Raw genomic sequence first — 17,757 nt, 5'->3', positions numbered from 1 at the left:
TAAAGTGATAATTTTGCAGGTTTTTATTTTATTTTTTATAAATACAATTTTGCAAGTTCAAAGTGACTATCTTGTAGGTTCGCATTTTCTTTTAGAAAAAATTGTAAATCCCTTATGGAAATCCAAACAATATGTTTACAACAAAATTATGAAAGAAAAAAAATTATTAATCTAATATAATATAAAAGTAACAGAATTACCCCAATCTACCCCTGCAGCAAAAGTTACAAACTGAACGATAAAAAGAATGGTTCAAAATAAGTCTTCGCTTTAAAAGTCTTCCCTTTAAAAGCTCCAAGAACGTGGAGTGGTCAATTTTTATCTATCTATTTATTTATTTTTAAATTTCAATAAGAGGTGGCCCAGTGACATAAATGTTCAAACTTAATAATTGGGGAGGTTACGTGTACATTGGTGAACCTTTAAATTGACTGGAAAAATTCTGAACCGAATCAAAGAGCAGTCCAGGACTGGTGGACATCATTTTTTAAAAAAAATAGAATATGAATCATACTCTCTTTCTCTCTCTCAACTCTCAGGCCAATCTCTTCTTTTTCTTCTGTTTTTTTTTTATATTCTGAAAATGATTGTTTTTTAGGATTGATCGGGCTCGTGCCTTTCCCCACTTTCATGAACTTCTTGATTTTCAAGAAGTCTAAGATTGAAGATAAAGGTTATCACATACCCTCCTTGGGATGGGACTAGTTCGCATATCCCAATCCCACCAAGATAAGATTAAAAATCTTGGGTCTTGTTAACATGTGCCCTTGGACACACGTTAACAGTCCAATAAATATACATTGAAATTTGAAATTTAAGATTATTTTGGAAAAAAATAATTTTTTAAAGGCATTTTCATTACAAAATTCAATTTTCATGATGTAATATTGCACTATAACATGGCCCCTTAGGGCACATGTTAACAAGGCTGAAAAATCTTTATTGCCTGACTACGACCCAATATTTTGGAGATTGGAAGTTTGATCGAACCTTCAAAGTATTGAAAGTTCCATTCCTTCATCAAGTTGATCACAAATATAAATTTGAACTTTGACATTATATCAAAATGCGGCTGAATTATTTTCATCCATATCTCATTGGTAGCAGGGGCAGAGCTAGGATTTTTTTGTAGAGGGGCAAATTATGAAAAAGGTGTGTAGGTTATTTCTCTTAGTTTACCAGAAAAGACCTAAGTCAAGGGGCAATGTCATAAGTGGTAGTGGAGGCAATTATCAAATAGTAACAAAATAGAGTGATTCTAATAAACCCACAAACCTGAGAGGGGTGAGGTTTTGAGGGTGTTGAACTTGGAATTACAAATCCTATTATCTCTTTTAGAAGTGAAAGTGGATTCAACAAGATTTGAACTTAAGTCCTAGGATCAACTCTCTCCTCGAATCTTTACCAACTTTTCTAAGTGTCACCTTCTTCGTGAGAACTTATTATGTTATTGTATTTCTTTTACATTATTTAATCCCTTACGCGGTGCTTTCAGAAATCCTGTGTGAGGATTGTAAGGTGCAAAAATTGCACCTTACAAAATTGAACAGAGGAATAGCATTAATTCAATTAACCCTAAAAAATTTAGATAAAACTTCGAAAATGTAGATTATTACAAAACTCACATGTTAGAAATTCAGTCAATTACACGATATAACTTATATCAAAACCCTTAACCTCTACGGAGATATACAATACAGGGTGTGACCTCAATAGACTATAATCACATCTATGCCTAAGGAGGTTGTATGTAAGCATAAATGGTGAAATAGGTCTGAGCCATGGTGAGGAGGAGGAGGATAACGGCAGCCAAGGCTGACATGAACGACCATGGAGTGTTGAAATAAGTGTATTTGAAGCTTGCCCATTGCAAATGCCGCTTGCTTCGAGAAAATTCATTCACGTCGTTGAATAATTTGGAGAGATAACATAGATCGATATCGAAGGTAACGTCTTTTCCTAAGTCGTTTAGGAATCGAGCCACCTCTCCATCGGTTCCAAAATAATTCTCGATTATGTTAGCGTCACAAAGAAACCAGACATCTCTGTGGGTGTTGATGAGGCAATCCAAAAATGTTGCATAAGTCGTGATATGCGTGGAGCAGTGTTTGTGGCATTGTTCGAAGGCGATACAATTAAGTAAAAATGAGCTAGTGAAGTCATCAATGGTTATAGTCGGCATTTCGAGCACCCCATGTCGAAATTTTATGTCCAAGAAGCTATCAGCCTTCCTCGACTTGAATCTGACTCCTGCACAACGGAGCATTGTCACGGATTGAATCATTTGGGTTGACGAATTAACCTTCACGGGATATTCTTGTGTCGGTGGAATGAAGCTTGCACGAAGTAGGTCAAGTAAATGCTTGCCATTAAGATTGTGATACTTCCCTATTACTTCATCAGGCCTTTGCAATGTGTTATTGAAGAATTCCAAGGCAAGAGTGGTTAGGGAGGGGGTGGTTTGCTCTTCTGGCCTTTTTGATAGATCGAACAGAGTTTGAAGAACAAAGAAAGGAATCTGATTCTCTACCCTAATTAGGTCCCTTAAGAGGAACATAAACACCCATGACATGGAGAAAATGGGATCGTCGGGATCTGTTGGCACTAACCTCCCAAGTTTGCGGAACAGCTCAATTATAAAACAACCATCAAGTACCATCATTTCAACGAATTCATCCGTATTGAGATTAATAATTTCCGAGTAACACCCTCTTATATCATCCTCCAATAACTTTATAGCCTTCATATAGTCTTCTAAGCCCAAACCATTAATTTGTGTTCGAGAGATTAAAGAGTGTAGAAATCGCCATTTGTGCTCTTCGATCATCTTGAGTTGGTGTTTTCCATGGTGATAAGGGCCGATCGAGACGATGTGCGGATGGTAGGCCTTTCTGTTGAACTTGATGAGGCTTTGTGGGACTCGAAAGATGGTACATGAGCTTCGACCGGCCCAATTACTCAATAGCTGTGGCATAGCTAACATCTTCTGTTCCATGGAATCTAACTGAACCTTGTTGACCTCCCAAATCTTTATCTCATGGTGCTCGTTTTCTTGCATTTGATTTCCCAAATTTTGTTCCATCTGAAATGATCCTGGTGAGCTTCAAAACTCAATCAATCAAGAAGAAGACTCCACTTTTATTTGTTAATAGATCTTATATTTTTTGAAAAAATATATATATATATATTCTTCTAGCAATTAACCAGACTTACCTGTTTCTCCCCAACCTCTCACTCACCTATGGAGTTTCCGTACAAGTCTTCTTGAAGTTTGATTTGGAAAAATAAACCACAACAATACAGCCTTGCAAAGATTGGGCCTCAGACTTTACCTCCCCTACCTCTACCTTTCACTCACCTATGGAGTTTCCTGCCATCCATAAGTCAACTTGAACTTTCACATGGAAAAGTAATTAACAGCCTTGCATGAATTGCACTTTGTCGATGTTTCTCAAGTTTGACTTGATGTTTCTTTTCTTTTATAATCCTTGGATTGATTATATACTGATCAAGTTGGAGAAACGATGTCCTCAATTAATAATAAGTGAATTGATCACTCTATTCAAGGGGCAGAGCCCGGATTTTATTGTAGTGGTGGCAAACTAAAATTAATGGTACAGTTGAAAAGATTGAGTATGATTAGTTTTTGAGAGAAATTAAAGATTTTTTATTAAAAGTTGAAGAAAAGGTTATTTAGGTCTTTTAAAATTAGTCTATGAGATAAGGCCCAATCAGGGTATAATGTTAGCTTCAAAAACTGTAAGGGGATGGGGGAAAAATTGGAGTGAGGTGATGGGGGTGGAGATGAGGGAGTGGGGGCCAAATTTAGTTGAAAATATAGGACTGTCTCAAAGTTTTATGGGGGCAATTGCCCCCCACAAGCTCCTTAATAGTTCCGCCCCTGCTCTATTCTATATATTATTATCATATCAATCTCCAATAAATTTTTTTTTTTTTTTTTTTTCATTTTGAGATCAACTTAAAATTGGTTGGCAAACACATGTACATTTTGAAGGTACATCCTAAGAGAATCCAATGTAAAGATGTGGAGGAGAGGCATAACATTTGTATTTTCTGCCTTGATGTCTCTCTTTTTTGAGAGATAACTAAGTAGTTCCCAGGTCCACACGAATCCTACTCATTGAACAATCAAGAAATTGCATTTTTTTCCCCCTCAAGATTGTACCTCATATCTCACTTTCCCAACTTGGAAGTGTGTAGTAATCATATATGCTTTTTCACTTGCATCTCCATGAAAAGCATTTATGGTTACTACACACTTCCACGTCATCAAGAAAGTGAGATATGAGGTACAATCTTGAGGTCACTCTAGCACAATTCTATTTATACACTTAACCCCATCTTAAAAAAAAGGGTTAAGGATCCAGTCAAGTGTGGATATGGCTTCTTTTTTAATAAAACTAATGCTTGTTTCCCCTACCCTTTGAAATTATGTTTTTTGATGTTTTACACTTCTATCTCCTCAATTTCATGAATTCATTGTCGGGGATTGATAGTTGTATTATGTGTTCTTTTTATTTATTTAGGTTTCTATGAGTATCAAGATCTTGATTCAATCCCACCATTCGACCCCATTTTTCTGACAATGGTGATGCTACACAGTTCTAAGGACTTAATTTGAATTTTGATTATAAAGGGCTGAAAAACATATAAAGCTTTAAACTGCTTATTTAAATATAGAAATGCAACCCATCATGTCATCTCGAAACTTCATTTGCTTTTTTTAGTTATAAATATCTTAAATGTCTTTTTCAGCTACTCTTCTGTTTGGTTGTCTGTTTACACTATGTCAAGCATGAGATCGAGGGGACGGGGACTTTCTTCTATGAAGTACGAAAAGTAAGGTCATGTAGTTTTTTCCTCTTTTTTTTTTTTTTTTCCTTCTTCTGTGAAGTACCACGTTTGGGTTTTCTTGGGTTTATGTTCAGGTGCATTGATCAATTTTCAAGATCCGCCCCCAAGGCAATTTTCGAAAGGGTTCAAAAGCCCAACTTTCAAGCATCCACAAGGCTTGAAGGCCATTTTTTAGATTTTAGATTAAACCTGGTCGTACCGAACCCTTAGTCAAGTTTAATTTTAAGCTTAACCGTACCTCAACCTTGGTCAAATATATTTTTTTGCCTGGCCAAGGGTAATTTATGGTCAAAAGTATTTTTGCCTAGTTTAAGGATGACCCACGGCTAGGCATAATTTTTTTTCAAGTCTTGATTCACCCAAAGCCAATTCTATTACAAGTCCATGTGAGTTCGAATTTTGTTAGGGATAATTACCCTTTAACCTATTCCTTAATGACTTTTCCCCTAAAAAATTCATTCATTTTACTGTTTTAACCTTCCTTAAATTCTTTAATAATCTCACCACTTTGGGTTTTTTGTAAATTTTATTTTTCTTCCAACAACGACCCTTGATCAAATTGATTCCCACATGAGTGTAATTACTACCCAAACCCCATCTTATTAGAATCAAAATTAATATAGATTACCCTTATGCCCCCTAAGTCTATCATTAATTTTAAAAGGGTCAATGTAATTAGACTAAGTTCTATTGTTTGTGACAACTTTGCCCAACCCATAAAATTCTCTTGAACTCGTGAGTAAAAAGATTTTAACTCTAAATTATTAGAGAATTAATTAGACTAAATGACCTTAATATCTAAAATCTCAATCCATATTTACATGCCATCTAACCTAGTTCTCTAAGATTTGACCCGAAACTAATGACTTAGGACCTTCCCACCCTCTTCAAAGAATTCTCTAGAAATTATGGCATTTTACTATCCTATCCTCTTGATCATCATGATTGGTGAGATCTATAGGTAAGTAACAGATCATCATGTCCAAGAAGAGGAGATGTAATTTGATTTTTATATAGTGATTTTGTTAAAAATATTAGAAACCCTAGGATTTAGGACAAGTTTATCTCTAAGAGTCTCCCAAAATCTTATAAATATGACCTTCATCCAAAATAAGAGAAAGGAGTTCAAGTTATCCAAAATTCTTTCAAAATCTTCTCTCAAAGCCCTCTAACGTACTCAAACTCTGTTCAAATCCATTCCCAAACACCCAAAAAGCTTTAACCAAGAAGAAGAAAAAGAAGATACCAAAGTGAAGCTTAGTTATGATTTTTCCTATGTAATCCCCTTTTAACCCTCCTTCATCTATCTATTCCCCTTCTTTACACTTAAATAACTTTATTTTTTTGATTTATTTACTTATAGCAATGTAGATCTTAGTTTGTTTTAATGATGCTTGGAGGTAGAAAGTAAAACCTCATAGAAGTAATCTTCTCTTATAAGTTCTCAAGAGCATTAGAATATTTGCTCTTTATTTTTCTTATAAGTTTTAAATTCTTAGATTAGTTACTTTTTATTTTCCTTACAAACTTTAAATTCTTAGATTAGTTGTTCTTTATTTTCCTTACAAGTTTAAATTCATAGAATAAAAAATTTCTTAGTTTCTTTTCTAATGGCTTAATTACTAGAGAGAAATTTTTCCTTGAAGGTAATCTTCTCTTTCTAAGTTCATTACATACATACACTATGTGCACACACATTACCATATTTGCTCTAAAATAACTAAAGGGCAAAGGTGGGGATTTACTTAGATTTATACCTAACTCTCTAAGCTCTCAAAAAATAATCTCAAAAATGACACATCTCATATATAAGGTTCATAGTCTTTCCATGATAATGTCCAACTTATAGACACTTCCTAAAGACTAAACCAACAAAAATATGCTATCAAGTAAGCATATAACCTCTACAAAGAGCCTTGGGATCCAAGAAGGTGAAATCCATGTAGATTCCTAACAAAATCTTGAATTCATAAAAAATTCCAGTAAGATTCTCAAAAAGAACACATCTCATACATAAGGTTCATAATCTTTACATGGTAGTGTCCAACTTATAGACACTTCCTAAAGACTAAATCTACAAAAATATGCTATCAAGTGAGCACATAACCTCTACAAAGAACCTTGGAGTTCAAGAAGGTGAAATCCATGTGGATTCCTAACCAAATCTTAAGCTCATAAAAAATTTCATTAAGCACCTTCTTTTATGTTTTTTAACTTGCTCATTGTCGTAATTTGTTTATTTTCTAAAGCTAAACTATAGTTAATTTTTCTTTAACTTCTCTCTATTATTTCTTTTATTTGCAAAACCCAAAAAAAGTATTTTAATCTTCATCTATGGTCATCTATTGGCAATAATCTTATGATGGGAGGGGTAAGATATCTAACACCTTCCTTGTCCCTCAACTGAACCTCCTTACCTTAAATTTCTAGATAGACCATGTCCCCTTATCTTTGAATATGTTAGTCACTACAAATCAAAAAAACTGATTTTAAAAAATCTTTCAGTGTCCATTGAACTCAAACCTCCCCAAAGATTTCGAAACCCACGTATCTACACCAGCATTTCAGGATTAAAAAAGCATCAATGAAGGAGAGCTACTATGCTAGTATGCTTTGTTCTTAAATGGCTATTTTTGAATCTGCACAGTTGTGTTTTGATCTTGAATGGGCTTTAATTTGATGGCTATGCTTTATAATTTCCCCTTTTTGTTAGTTTGGTTTCGTGTAATGAAGGTCAACTTTCAAGGCTATTTTCTTTTTTGATCAGTACAAGGTCATCTTCTTACTTAAACATACTTGGAGAAGTTTCAAGACACAGAATCTACACATGATTTGCTTGCCTAGCAAAAGAAAAATAAAAATAAAAATATTACACTTGTATTTGGACCAACTAGAAATACTGGTAGTTTATAAATTTGTTTGATCACTTCCAAACCTTTATTTTTTCTCTCATAACTTGTGATTGTTAAGATAATAATATCAAATAAATATTTTTTTTTTCCTTCTTGGCCTCAAGCTTCATTTGTGCTATGGAAAAGAATTTCTTATAATTCTAGAACCTAATTACTTCCATGCGACACATATCGCTCTCTTATATTTATTTAAGGAATAAGTACATGAATGAAAAAGAAGGGAAGGGATTCTCTCCAAAATACCTTGACCTCTACCTCATTGCAGAAAGATGTTATTTCTTAGAATGGGATAAAAAATGACATATGGGGCCCTTTGCAACACTCAGCTCGTGTGCTGAGTAATAAGGCCTGACCTTGGAAAATTCTCTTATCTTTTGTGGAGAACTTTTGATCAAAGTGGTTTCGTGGAGAGTAACAAAGATAAAAAAAAAGGCTATGTGTTGTAATGTTGCCATGGTTGGCTCATGGTCACTTATCTCCTTTCTTTGAGCTAGCAAAGAAGCTCACACCAAGAAACTTCAATGTACATCTGTGTTCAACAGCCATTAATTTATCTTCAATCAAACAACAACTAATTGGTGACGACGACACCACCACCTTATTCCCTTGTATAGAATTGGTTGAGTACAATCTTCCTTCAACACCAGACTTCCCACCTCACTACCACAGTACCAAATGAACCCCACTCCATCTCTTGCCAGTCCTCCATAAAGCCTTTTTCGACTCACAACCTTACTTCTCCAATCTCTTAAAGCTCCTAAACCCTGATTTGTTAATCTATGATATAATGCAAAGTTGGCCTCCTGCTGCTGCTTGTTCCCATAATCTTCCAGCCGTGTTTTTTAAATTTTTGGTGCAACCACTGGTTCCTTCTTTAATCACGCGCTTAAAAACCATCCATCTTACTCAACAATAATCTAAGATCATGCAGTCGATTAGAAGGGAAGGTAGGAACACTGATCATTCTTCGAGAATTTTCTTGATTAAGTCCATCAGAGAAATCGAAGACAAGTATTTAGATCTCTTATCTTCTCTACTGGGGACAGAGGGTTTACCTACTGGGCCTCTTGTTCAAGAGCGAGCAATAGTTGATGATGACAACCCATCAAAGTTCATTGAGTGGCTTAACAACAAGGATAGATCTTCAGCTGTTTTTGTTTCATTTGATAGTGAGTATAACTTGTCAAAGGAGGAGATTCAAGAGATAGCTTATGAGTTAGCGCTTAGCAAAGTGAGCTTCATATGGTTATTGGATTTCCTGCTAGAGGAGAGAAAACTAGTGTTGATGAAAGAAGGGTTCTTGAACAGGGTTCTTGAACAGGGTTCGAGAGAGGGTAATGGTTGTTGATAACTGGGCACCACAAGTAGAAATACTAAAGCATTGTAGCATTGGTGGATTTGTTAGTCACTAAGGATGGAGTCCTTTTATAGCTATGCCCAGAATTCTCGATCAGCCTCTAAATGCAAGGTAGTTGGTGGAACTCGGTGCAGCCATGGAGGTAAAATGAGGTGGTGATAGAGAAGGAAGGAGAGAGTGAGAAATAGGGTAAGGGAGTCAAGTGAGATCATGATGAGTAAGAAAAATGGAGAGGAAGAGATGGATGTGGTGGTGGAAAAGCTGCTGCAACTTTGCCCCAGGAGTTCCAAAAAGGAGCAGTAATTGTTACAACTGAACTTGGAAGAATTAAGTCTCTTTTTGTTGTTTAGTTTGGATTTTGGATTCTGGCTTTTCTCAATGTAATATTGAATCTGAATTAACATCAATCTATATAAGATATTACATTCTATTGTTATTAGCTTTTGCTATAAGTTCGACTGATAGATATAATCGAACTTTATGGATCATTTGTTCATCTTCTGGTTTGTAACCGTTAAGCTCTTAGTCCACGTCAACTATATGGTACACTTGTATCGTGAACAGAACTCCTAAATATCATACATATGCCACTAGTATAGGCAAGCTCGGTTGAGAGTTCCTCCAGCAAGAAATTGAAGATAGATAGCTCAATCTCAATGGCTTCCTCTTCTGCACATGCGGGATTTTTCCACCACACATCTCCTTCCCTTAAAAAGTCCAACTCAACCATCATGGCAATGGTGTTCAATTCTACATCCATCCATGACTCCAAGTTCGAACTACCGATAACTTCTCCAATAAATGGATCAATTTGCTCATTATCTGATAAATCTCCATCATCATCATCATATTCTTCTTCCACGAGGAGGTCATCTTCTTCTTGTTCATCAATTCTCTTTTCGAGATCAATGGGATCTAACTCGGCTAGTCGATCAAATCTGCGAAGCTTGTGTAATAACTGTTGTTTTGCTTCTGTGAAACCAAAGAGGAAAATTAAGCAAAGAGTCATTCACTAAAAAAGATCCCAAAAAAGAAAACTGAAGGATGATCTCTTGAATCATTTGCATTTGCTCTGTAAAACATTATTTTTCATGTTAAAGGTCTAAAGGTTAAATGTTATAAAGAAATGAAATTTATTCCATAACATAATGTGTTTGGCTAGTAAATTTCATGCCATTGATCTGGTCCAATGACCAAAACCATCAGATTCAGATCTATAAGCTGGCACTACAGATATATAATATATATATAGGTAAATCATCCATTGAATGGACTAAAGATTGGACCGACTTGGAAGTATCAATGATTAAAAATACAAGCCTCGATGCACGTGAGATTAGGGCTTTCAATGGGCTGCCTGGCCCATCGTGGATCGGATTTGGCCAAGATAATGAGCTAGCCCCATTTTTACAAAGGCCTACTTAATTATTGAGACCGGGTGGGCCCAATTCAGTGTAGGCCCATCAACAGCCGTACATGAGACGTATACCTCAACACAAAGTGCATCCTCATAGCCTCATTCTTACAATCAATGATTGAATTTGTATTAAACTGAACAATCAAGAGACTTGTAACATCACAAGAGATTACATTCAATAAAGAAATAACAGATAGTTGTATAACCATCTTAATCGATTGATCTAATCTAAGATAATAATTTAATATATGGCAATGCACCTTATTATTATACACTGCATCTAATACTCTCGTATCAATACGGGTATTGGCTCAAAACCAAGGAAAATCATAAGAAAATAAGTGTGGTAATGCTTTTTCTATTTTTATAGTCATTTTATTTTATTTTTTTAAGAGTACCGATTTGGGGAGGGGGACAAGGCTTTTAGAGGCAAATCGTCAAAATGGGCCTCAAAAGTTTCTAAAACCAGGATAAATAATTCCCCGCATTCCACATGTTTGGTCATGTGCCTTGTCTCTCTCCTAATAAGCTCCTGGGCCTCTCCACTCATTGCCAATTGGTTTTGAGTCGATCCCTCAAATTTATCATGGTAGTAGATCGGGCCTTTCTCTCTCTCTCTCTCCCCACATCACTCAGTTCATATCTCCACATGCTTCGGCCCACACGTGCGGGGTGTGTTGAGTTTAGTCCCACCTCAGACACTCATTGTCTTGGACATGCAAGACATAGGAGATACTTGTAGCCCAAAATATTAACATAATCAAATTGCAAAATAAACAAGTAGTAAACAAATTTAAATGGTACAAGTATTATTATGTATCTATTTGGACTTACTCTGTACAATGGTGAAGCTGCAATCGTCGTCATTGTTCTCCTCCTCCATGTCATCTTCTTGTGCTACTTCTTCGTTGTCTTTGAACTGAGGGTCCAAAATAGAGATAGGACTGCATTGCTCTTCATTTTCTTCCTCTTTGTATTCTTCTGCCACACAATTTAGGCATCCTTCCTCTTTGTTAAATTCCTGATAAAAGTCGAGTCAATCTTAGGTAGCGCTTTTTTGGCACTACATTTGGTGAGCTGGGCTAAATTATAGCTTCAGAACCCACAAAAAGCAATTCTCAATAGCAAATTTTCATGTGCCATGCACTCAGCTTCCAAATTCCTGCAGAAACCAGAATCCAAAAGCAAGATATATACAAGGCAGAGCTGCTCCAGAGCCGTAATTGGATTCGGGTTTCTATGAGAATCTGGAAAAAAAAAAATGTAATAAAAATCCGAAAATGACCCCAATTTTGCCTTTTAAAAAATGATTCTTATTCCATGTCTCTGGCATGAATTCGAAAGGTATTCATGGTCAATTTATGTTGTAGTGGAATCAACATATTTGGGCTCTTTTTTTTTTTTTTTTCCCTATGTTTTTCAAAACTCGTGAAGGCATTTAGGTCATCTTTTATTAGTCCATAAGAGAATACCAAGGTCAAGGGGCATGTCATCAGCTTTAAAATATAAGTGTATCTCAAATATTCACCAAAACATGGAGGGGTGACGGGTGAGGGGTGAGGGGTGTGTATAAATCACCCAAAAGAAAATATAAAGTTAAAAAGAAGGGAAAAAAAAAAAAAAAAAACTAACCTGTATTTTGTGGCTACTCGGAGACGTAACCGGAGATTGAAATCCCGGTGGCTGGCGACAAGGAGATGAATTATTCTGCAGAAGAAGTCGAAAAGGACTCGATTTCGAGCAAAAGTTCTTTTCGTGCAAATTAAAATCTCTATTTTTTCTCTCTTCGACTACAAACTCGATTTCTTCAGAACCTTCAGACCTGCAAGTCGAAGTCTCTGAATCCAAAGATTTCTCTTCATGGCTCTCTGACCAATAGCTACTAAGTCTGCTATTACAAGAACAAGAGAAACCCACATCAGAAATCTTCTTCTCCTCGAAATCCATCCTCATTTCTATGTCCTCTGTTCTTTCCTCTGCTAACATATTATGCCCATCAGAAGAATCCCACCTCAAAATATCCTTCACATAGACCTTAATCTCATCACGTTTGATTTCTCGTTTTCGATTCCATTTGCGATGGGTTATTGTCTTCAAGAATGATCCCAAGAACCCAAAACCGAAATTTTTAGGGATTTTAGGTTTTTTCTGCGAAGGCGACTGGTGCTTAATCCGCAAAGCAGCTTCAAGGAGTAGAGTTGCTGTCCTTGAAGGGATGTGAAAGAAAAGGGTATTCGAGTTTCTAATTCTATATGGGCTTTTCGACGGAGAAGAGAAATCGAAAAGAGGAGATTTTTTAAAATTGGGGGAGTCGTGGTGGAAGGAGAAAAAGCAAACATTTTTACAGAAGTTTGGGAGAAAGATAGGATTTTCTGAGATGGGTTTTCTTCTTTTAACTTGTATGTGGGTTTCGGGTGCTGGTATTTTAAGCTGGCAACGTCTCTCGTAAATGTAATTTTTCAAAACGAACGGCTCTTGATCTTCGCTCAATAGCTGTCCGAGATGCTTTGTAGCCATTGTTAAGCTCCCTTGAAAATAAAAGCAAACCCCAAATTGCAAATCCTTAAGTAGCGTTATGTTTGTGCTTCATGAAATACTATTGAAGGAGAAGTTGCCAAGTTGGACGATAGAAATAGAAGACCAAGAACAGAGCTACAGATGAGGGGTTCGTTTTTAAAGCCTGGATTTTAATGATATCGAGATGACGATAACAAACAAAAAGGGTAGAGAACCGAAAAAGACTGTTTGGACTCTCCTTCGGCAATGCACATTGCACAGTGCACACCACTGCATCACAAAAAAAGAAACCTTGCAGACTCAGTAATACTCGGTTGACGTGGCACGGACATGGAATCATTGATCTGTTTCCTCGGGATACACAACTACACATCTTTTATGGTAATTTGCTTATGTGTATCCCAATTCTATATTTACATATATAGTCCCAGTTCTTAAAATGGAATGATGACAAAACTATATTGTTAAAAAATGGTCATACGCTCAAAAATGGATGCACTTAATATATTAGAGGGTGTAGGATACAATTCGGTCAGTATGGATAAATTCTAGAAAATTTTGTAAAAAATTCGAAGATTATGCAAAATGTTTTATTTGATTTTTTATCAAATTCCATCATCTTCGACATCTCTTTAAATCCAATCTTCTTCTTGACGTTTGAACGTTGACAAGACAAAAACCCTAATTCGGATAATTTTTTGACTATAGGAGTATAAATAATTCACACCCAAGTACAAGTAAAATAGCAAATATGATTACGAGATATTTCAAGGGGTCCCAACGTCATAGTTAAAATAAACAAAGGCAAAAATTCGATTTATGCAATAGCAAAATCCAATTTTGTCGTCACATTAAGAAATCAAACCAATCCAATAAGGGTACATCTGAGAAATTTGGGTAGACTATTGTAAAGTCCTAGATTTTTAAACACGTATCTTAAGAAAATCGTAGGTCAATAAATAAATGTATATATATATATATATATTTAGGTTGAAAATTTTCAAAATCCATTACACTATTAGATCTGCTTCGAAAAATTAATTGAAATAGACTGTAAGATTGTGAAAATTGGGGTTTGAACATAGACTTTTTAATAAATATGAAACAATTTAAATAATGACCTTTATATCCTTTTAACACTATAAATATTAAAAATCACGAAAATTTCCGAATTAATCTTTTATTTCTCACGTTCTATTCTTCTAAAACTAAACCCTAAAGAAACTCCCAACCTCTCTGTTTCTTCAACCTAGATTTTCTTCTATTTTGAACTTCCGTTGGACGACAGTGTAGAAGAGAAAAACGATTGGATCATCGCAACCTTTGAGGAGAAATTAAAAGCTAGGATTTTCGACAAAATCCAATTCGAAATCTTTGACCCAACTCAATTTCCTACGTTCTTCAAATATTTCTCAGTATAAATTTAAGGTAGGAAATTTCTAGATCTTCCTATTAGTCGTAGATTTGTATACATTATAGTTTTAAATAATAAAATCTAGGGGAAATTATCAAAAAAATACAAAAAAAAAAAAACTATTTACCAAAACAAATCCAATTTTTCAAATTTTTGAAAAAAGATACAAAACCGGTCTTTGAAAGATCGATTTTTCTCTCTCCTCAATTTTTTCTCAACACTTTCTCTCTCCTCTAATATTTAAAAAAAAAAGAATTTTTTTTAAAAACCAGTCTTTGAAAGACCGATTTTTCTCTCTCCTCAATTTTTCTCACCCCTTTCTCTCTCCTTTATTATTAAAAAAAAAAATGAATTTTTTTAAATACCGTCTCTTAAATTTTTTTAAATTTCACGGACACGTCTCTTAAAAATCTAGAAATTAACAACTCTATTTTTTATTTCACGGACATGTCTCTTAAAAATCTAAAAATTAACAAATCTCTTTTTTATTTAGCGGATACGTCTCTTAAAAATCTTGAAATTGATTTTTATCAAATATATATATATATATATATATATATAGATATATATATATATATATATATATATATATATATATATATATATATTTGATAATAAAAATTCTAGAAATAATTCTTATCAAATATATATATAGAAATAGAAATATACTAAAATTAAAACTCTAAAAATCAAATAAATCTTTAAAAAATTTAGAAATTAAAATTTTTTTTTGTATTGATTTTTTCTATTTTAAAATAAATTAATCTTCAAGTAAATATTTAAAAACTAAAAATGTCATTACTTAACTACCGGTTTTAATAAATAAATTCTATTAAAAATTAATAATTAAAAAATCCAACGAGAATCTATATAGAAATATACTAAAATTAAAACTCTAGATATCGAATAAATATTTAAAAAATCTAGAAATTAATTTTTTTATATTTGTATTGATTTTTTCTATTTTAAGTAAATATTTAAAAACTAAAAACGTCATTACTTAACTACTGATTTTAATAAATAAATTCTATTAAAAATTAATAATTAAAAAATCCAACGAGAATCTATATAGAAATATACTAAAATTAAAACTCTAGATATCGAATAAATCTTTAAAAAATCTAGAAATTAATTTTTTTTATATTTGTATTGATTTTTTCTATTTTAAAATAAATTAATTTTCAAATAAATATTTAAAAACTAAAAGTACCATTATTTCTATTTTAAAATAAATTAATTTTCAAATAAATATTTAAATATTTAAAAACTAAAAGCGGTATTTAAAAAAATTCTTTTTTTTTAAAATAATAAAGGAGAGAGAAAGGGGTGAGAAAAATTGAGGAGAGAGAAAAATCGGTCTTTCAAAGATCGGTTTTTAAAAAAAATTCATTTTTTTTAATATTAGAGGAGAGAGAAAAATCGGTCTTTCAAAAATCGATTTTTAAAAAAATTTCATTTTTTTAAAAATATTAGAGGAGAGAGAAAGTGTTGAGAAAAAATTGAGGAGAGAGAAAAATCGGTTTTTCAAAGACCGGTTTTGTATTTTTTTTCAAAAATTTGAAAATTTGGATTTGTTTTGGTAAATAGTTTTTTTTTTGATAATTTCCCCTAAAATCTATTATTTCATAGTAAAAAAAAATACATCGTTTTAAATAATCTATGATTTTCGAGATAAATTTTTTAGGTTAACTTGTAAAATCTACCGAGGACCCGTTACTTATCCATTTTTCATGATCTATATATTGTTGGAAAGGTCTGGAAGTCCCCTTTCCAAAAAAAAATATCAAAAAAAATTGTGTACTTAGAGAAGTCAACTTGCAATGAAAGGCTATCATTTTAGTTTTTTTTTTTTCTTTCTTTTTTTTTTTTTTTTTTTTTTTTGTTCTTGAACGTTGCATTATTATTATTATTTTTAAATAAAATAAGATCCTTGGGATGAAAAAAATGCTAAAAATTCTATTAGGATATTTTGGACACCATTAGTAGTCATGTAATTTTTATCTATATAATTATTTGGTATAAAAAATCAAGAAAGCGTAAAACGGAGAAAATGAATTGGATTTCATTAGCAGATTCCAACATTGATTAAGGCGAGTTTTCACGACACATCTATATATATATTTATATATATATAGTTAATAAAAATTAAATATATAGCATGGTTATGTGTTTATCGATAAATAATGTGATATATGAATGTTTGGTAGATTTTTGTGATAAATCTTTATTTGTCGTGATATTGTTTGTGTTAAAATTGTATGAAATGTTATTTTAGAAAATAAATGTAAAATTATATAATCATGGACACGTTTTGGAATGATGAGTTGAGCAAGTAGGATTTAAGTCCTTAGGTGAAAGATCCTAAAAACCCTCGAGGAAGGTTTCAAATTTTAGAACAGAAAGTTTAACTGAACTGTTAGAAAAATTGGTGATGATGGTAATGGTTAAGTCGGTGAAAAATTGGTAATCGTTGCATGTATTGATTGTTTTGAAACATAGAGTTTGACTGAACTGTTAAAAAGACTGGTGATGATGGTAATGACTAAGCTGGTGGAAAAATTAGACATCATTGCATATATTGATGATTATTTTTTGAATGACTTAATTACTGGATAATAACATGATCATATATTTCTTTTTATTTGTATGTATGTATGCATAGACGTTAATGTAACGTGAACTTTTTTACAAGCTTTAGCTTATCGACTTTGTCAAAAAAAAAATTTCAGATAATGAGCATTAAAATTGGAGTTGGCGATGCATAATCAACATCGAAAATAGTTTAAATTTCTTTTAGTTAGTTGTTTAATCTCTTTAGGAATCAAATTTATAACATTTTTATTTTATTTTATTATATTTGGATTGATTATAATTAGTACCCAACAAGTATTATTACATTTGACATTTTGATTGGGTTCTAGGACGATGTTCTCAATTTTGATAAGCATTATTTTCGATTTATTTTAATTTTTGTTATATTTAATTGATATAATTCAATAATTCTTATTTCTTCTCATACCTTTAAATTATGATCTTGAACTGAGTTAAGATTCAAAATTAGGGGGTGACAACTACCAATCCAAATTGAATGGATCCTCTATAACTCATTTTTCTTGTAATTCTCTGTAGTTTTTCTTCTGTGGTCCACAAAAATATCACATTTAATAATATATAAAAATAACTCAATCTTCATGTACTCATGATATAGATTGGATTTGAAAAAAAAAATCAATTTTTTTTTGTGTCAAATCAAGTGTTTAAAAAT

General features: G+C 33.1%; 2 protein-coding genes across 3 annotated transcripts; both read right to left on the bottom strand.

The window, feature by feature from the left end:
• Positions 1-1,583: 1,583 nt before the first annotated feature.
• Positions 1,584-3,566, bottom strand: LOC147385577 (UPF0481 protein At3g47200-like). 2 transcript variants are annotated; one of them, XM_086424447.1, is made up of 2 exons: positions 3,214-3,566; positions 1,584-3,093 (listed from the first exon to the last, which is right to left on the bottom strand). In XM_086424447.1, the coding sequence occupies exon 2, from the start codon at positions 3,080-3,082 to the stop codon at positions 1,736-1,738; it is 1,347 nt and encodes a 448-aa protein (XP_086280573.1). In that variant the 5' UTR covers positions 3,083-3,093; positions 3,214-3,566; the 3' UTR covers positions 1,584-1,735. The 2 variants fall into 2 exon arrangements, with proteins under 2 accessions (XP_086280573.1, XP_086280574.1); XM_086424448.1 differs by having other exon boundaries at positions 1,584-3,082.
• Positions 3,567-9,530: 5,964 nt separating this feature from the next.
• LOC147385576 (uncharacterized) lies at positions 9,531-13,258 on the bottom strand. The gene is made up of 3 exons (XM_086423816.1): positions 12,194-13,258; positions 11,396-11,582; positions 9,531-10,116 (listed from the first exon to the last, which is right to left on the bottom strand). The coding sequence occupies exons 1-3, from the start codon at positions 13,076-13,078 to the stop codon at positions 9,677-9,679; spliced, it is 1,512 nt and encodes a 503-aa protein (XP_086279942.1). The 5' UTR covers positions 13,079-13,258; the 3' UTR covers positions 9,531-9,676.
• Between the last annotated feature and the right edge of the window lie 4,499 nt (positions 13,259-17,757).

The sequence above is a fragment of the Akebia trifoliata genome, chromosome 14 (assembly GCF_017979445.1).
Source record: "Akebia trifoliata isolate Shusen 1 chromosome 14, ASM1797944v1, whole genome shotgun sequence".
In the NCBI taxonomy this organism is placed as follows: domain Eukaryota; kingdom Viridiplantae; phylum Streptophyta; class Magnoliopsida; order Ranunculales; family Lardizabalaceae; genus Akebia; species Akebia trifoliata.
Note: the sequence above shows the minus strand (reverse complement) of the source record. Positions and strands in the feature narration are given on the sequence as shown.